At 35.1% G+C, this 1482-nt stretch overlaps 1 protein-coding gene across 1 annotated transcript; it reads left to right on the top strand.

Annotated features, from left to right (window-relative positions):
- The first annotated feature begins 493 nt into the window (after window positions 1-493).
- LOC127136173 (secreted RxLR effector protein 161-like) lies at window positions 494-982 on the top strand. Its single transcript, XM_051062766.1, has one exon. The coding sequence runs from the start codon at window positions 494-496 to the stop codon at window positions 980-982; it is 489 nt and encodes a 162-aa protein (XP_050918723.1).
- Window positions 983-1482: the final 500 nt, after the last annotated feature.

Consider the following 1482-nt stretch of genomic DNA (forward strand, 5'->3'; position numbering starts at 1 on the left):
TATAGCTGCTATTAAGAATTCGCCTCTGATGCATTTAGATGTGAAATATGCATTTCTAAATGGTCCTTTACAAGAGGAAGTTTATGTATCACAACCTCATGGGTTTGTGAAAAAGAATCAGGAATGGATGGTTACAGGTTACATAAAGTCTTGCATGGACTAAAACAAGCTCCTAAAGCCTAGAATATGAGAATTGATTCATTTTTCAAGCTTCAAGGATTCAAAAAAATGTGAGATGGAGTATGGTGTTAATGTTCAACATAGATATGATAGCAATATAATTATGGTGTGTCTCTATGTTGATGATATATTGCTAACAGAGAGTTGTTCATATGAGATAGCTAAGTTCAAGAAGGTGCTGATTAATGAGTTTGACATGACTGATCTAGGAAATATGACATATTTTCTAGATATGGAGATTATGTACTCTGATAAGGGTATCATCTTGTATCAGCTGAAGTATGAACTTGAGCTTCTAAAGAGATTTTAGTTGATGAATGACAAGTCTGCAGCTACACCTTCTAAGACAAACCATAAGTTGGACTCTGATTCTGAACATGATGATGTAGATGCTAGAATTTTCAAACAGTTGGTTGGTTGTCTGAGATATTTGTGTAATACTTGGCCTGATATTTACTATGAAGTTGGAACAGTGAGTAGGTTTATGAGTAAACCAAAGTTGTCACATTACCAAGCTGTTGTCGGGATTCTTAGGTACGTCAAGGGGACTCTGAAGTGTGGAGTTTTATTCCCTTCGAGTGTTGAATTTGAGTTAGAATTGATGTGCTATTCAGACTCTGATTGGTGTGGAGATAGAGTTGACAGAATAAGTACTTCTAGGTATTTCTTTAAGTATCTGGGATGTCGTATTTCTTGGTGCTCCAAGAAGCAACCAGTAGTTGCATTGTCAACATGTGAAGCTAAGTACATTGCAGATGCTTTGTCTGCTTATCAAGTTGTATGGATTCTGTTCTTGCTATAGGATCTGAAGACCAAGCTGAGCAAGCCTGTGAAGTTGATGATTGATAAAAAACCAGTTATAAGTCTTGCCACGAATTCAGTGTTGCATGGAATAAGCAATCACATTGATACGAAGTTTCATTTTCTGAGGAAACAAGTTCAGAATGGGTTGCTTGAAGTTATGCACTGTAGCACTCAGAAGCAACTGACATATGTTCTGACTAAGGCTATCAAGACTGGACACTTTATTCAATTAAGGGATGGAATTTGTGTTCTTGATTTTGATTAGGTAAATATGAATTAAGGGATAATGTTAGATTGCAATTCATTTTTCAATTGCATTTAAGTTTAATTTAGCTTGCATTTGAATTTGCATTTAGTTTTAAGTAGTACATAAACCATCTGTGGTTTTAGCTTCAAAGTGTAATCTTTATCATAACATAATTTCAATTTTCTGTTAGAGTTTGTTAGCGACTTTTTTCCTCTCTTTTCTTTCTTCCATCTCCATCATCTTCATCTTCT

This window comes from Lathyrus oleraceus, chromosome 4, assembly GCF_024323335.1.
Source record: "Lathyrus oleraceus cultivar Zhongwan6 chromosome 4, CAAS_Psat_ZW6_1.0, whole genome shotgun sequence".
Classification (NCBI taxonomy): Eukaryota; Viridiplantae; Streptophyta; class Magnoliopsida; order Fabales; family Fabaceae; genus Lathyrus; species Lathyrus oleraceus.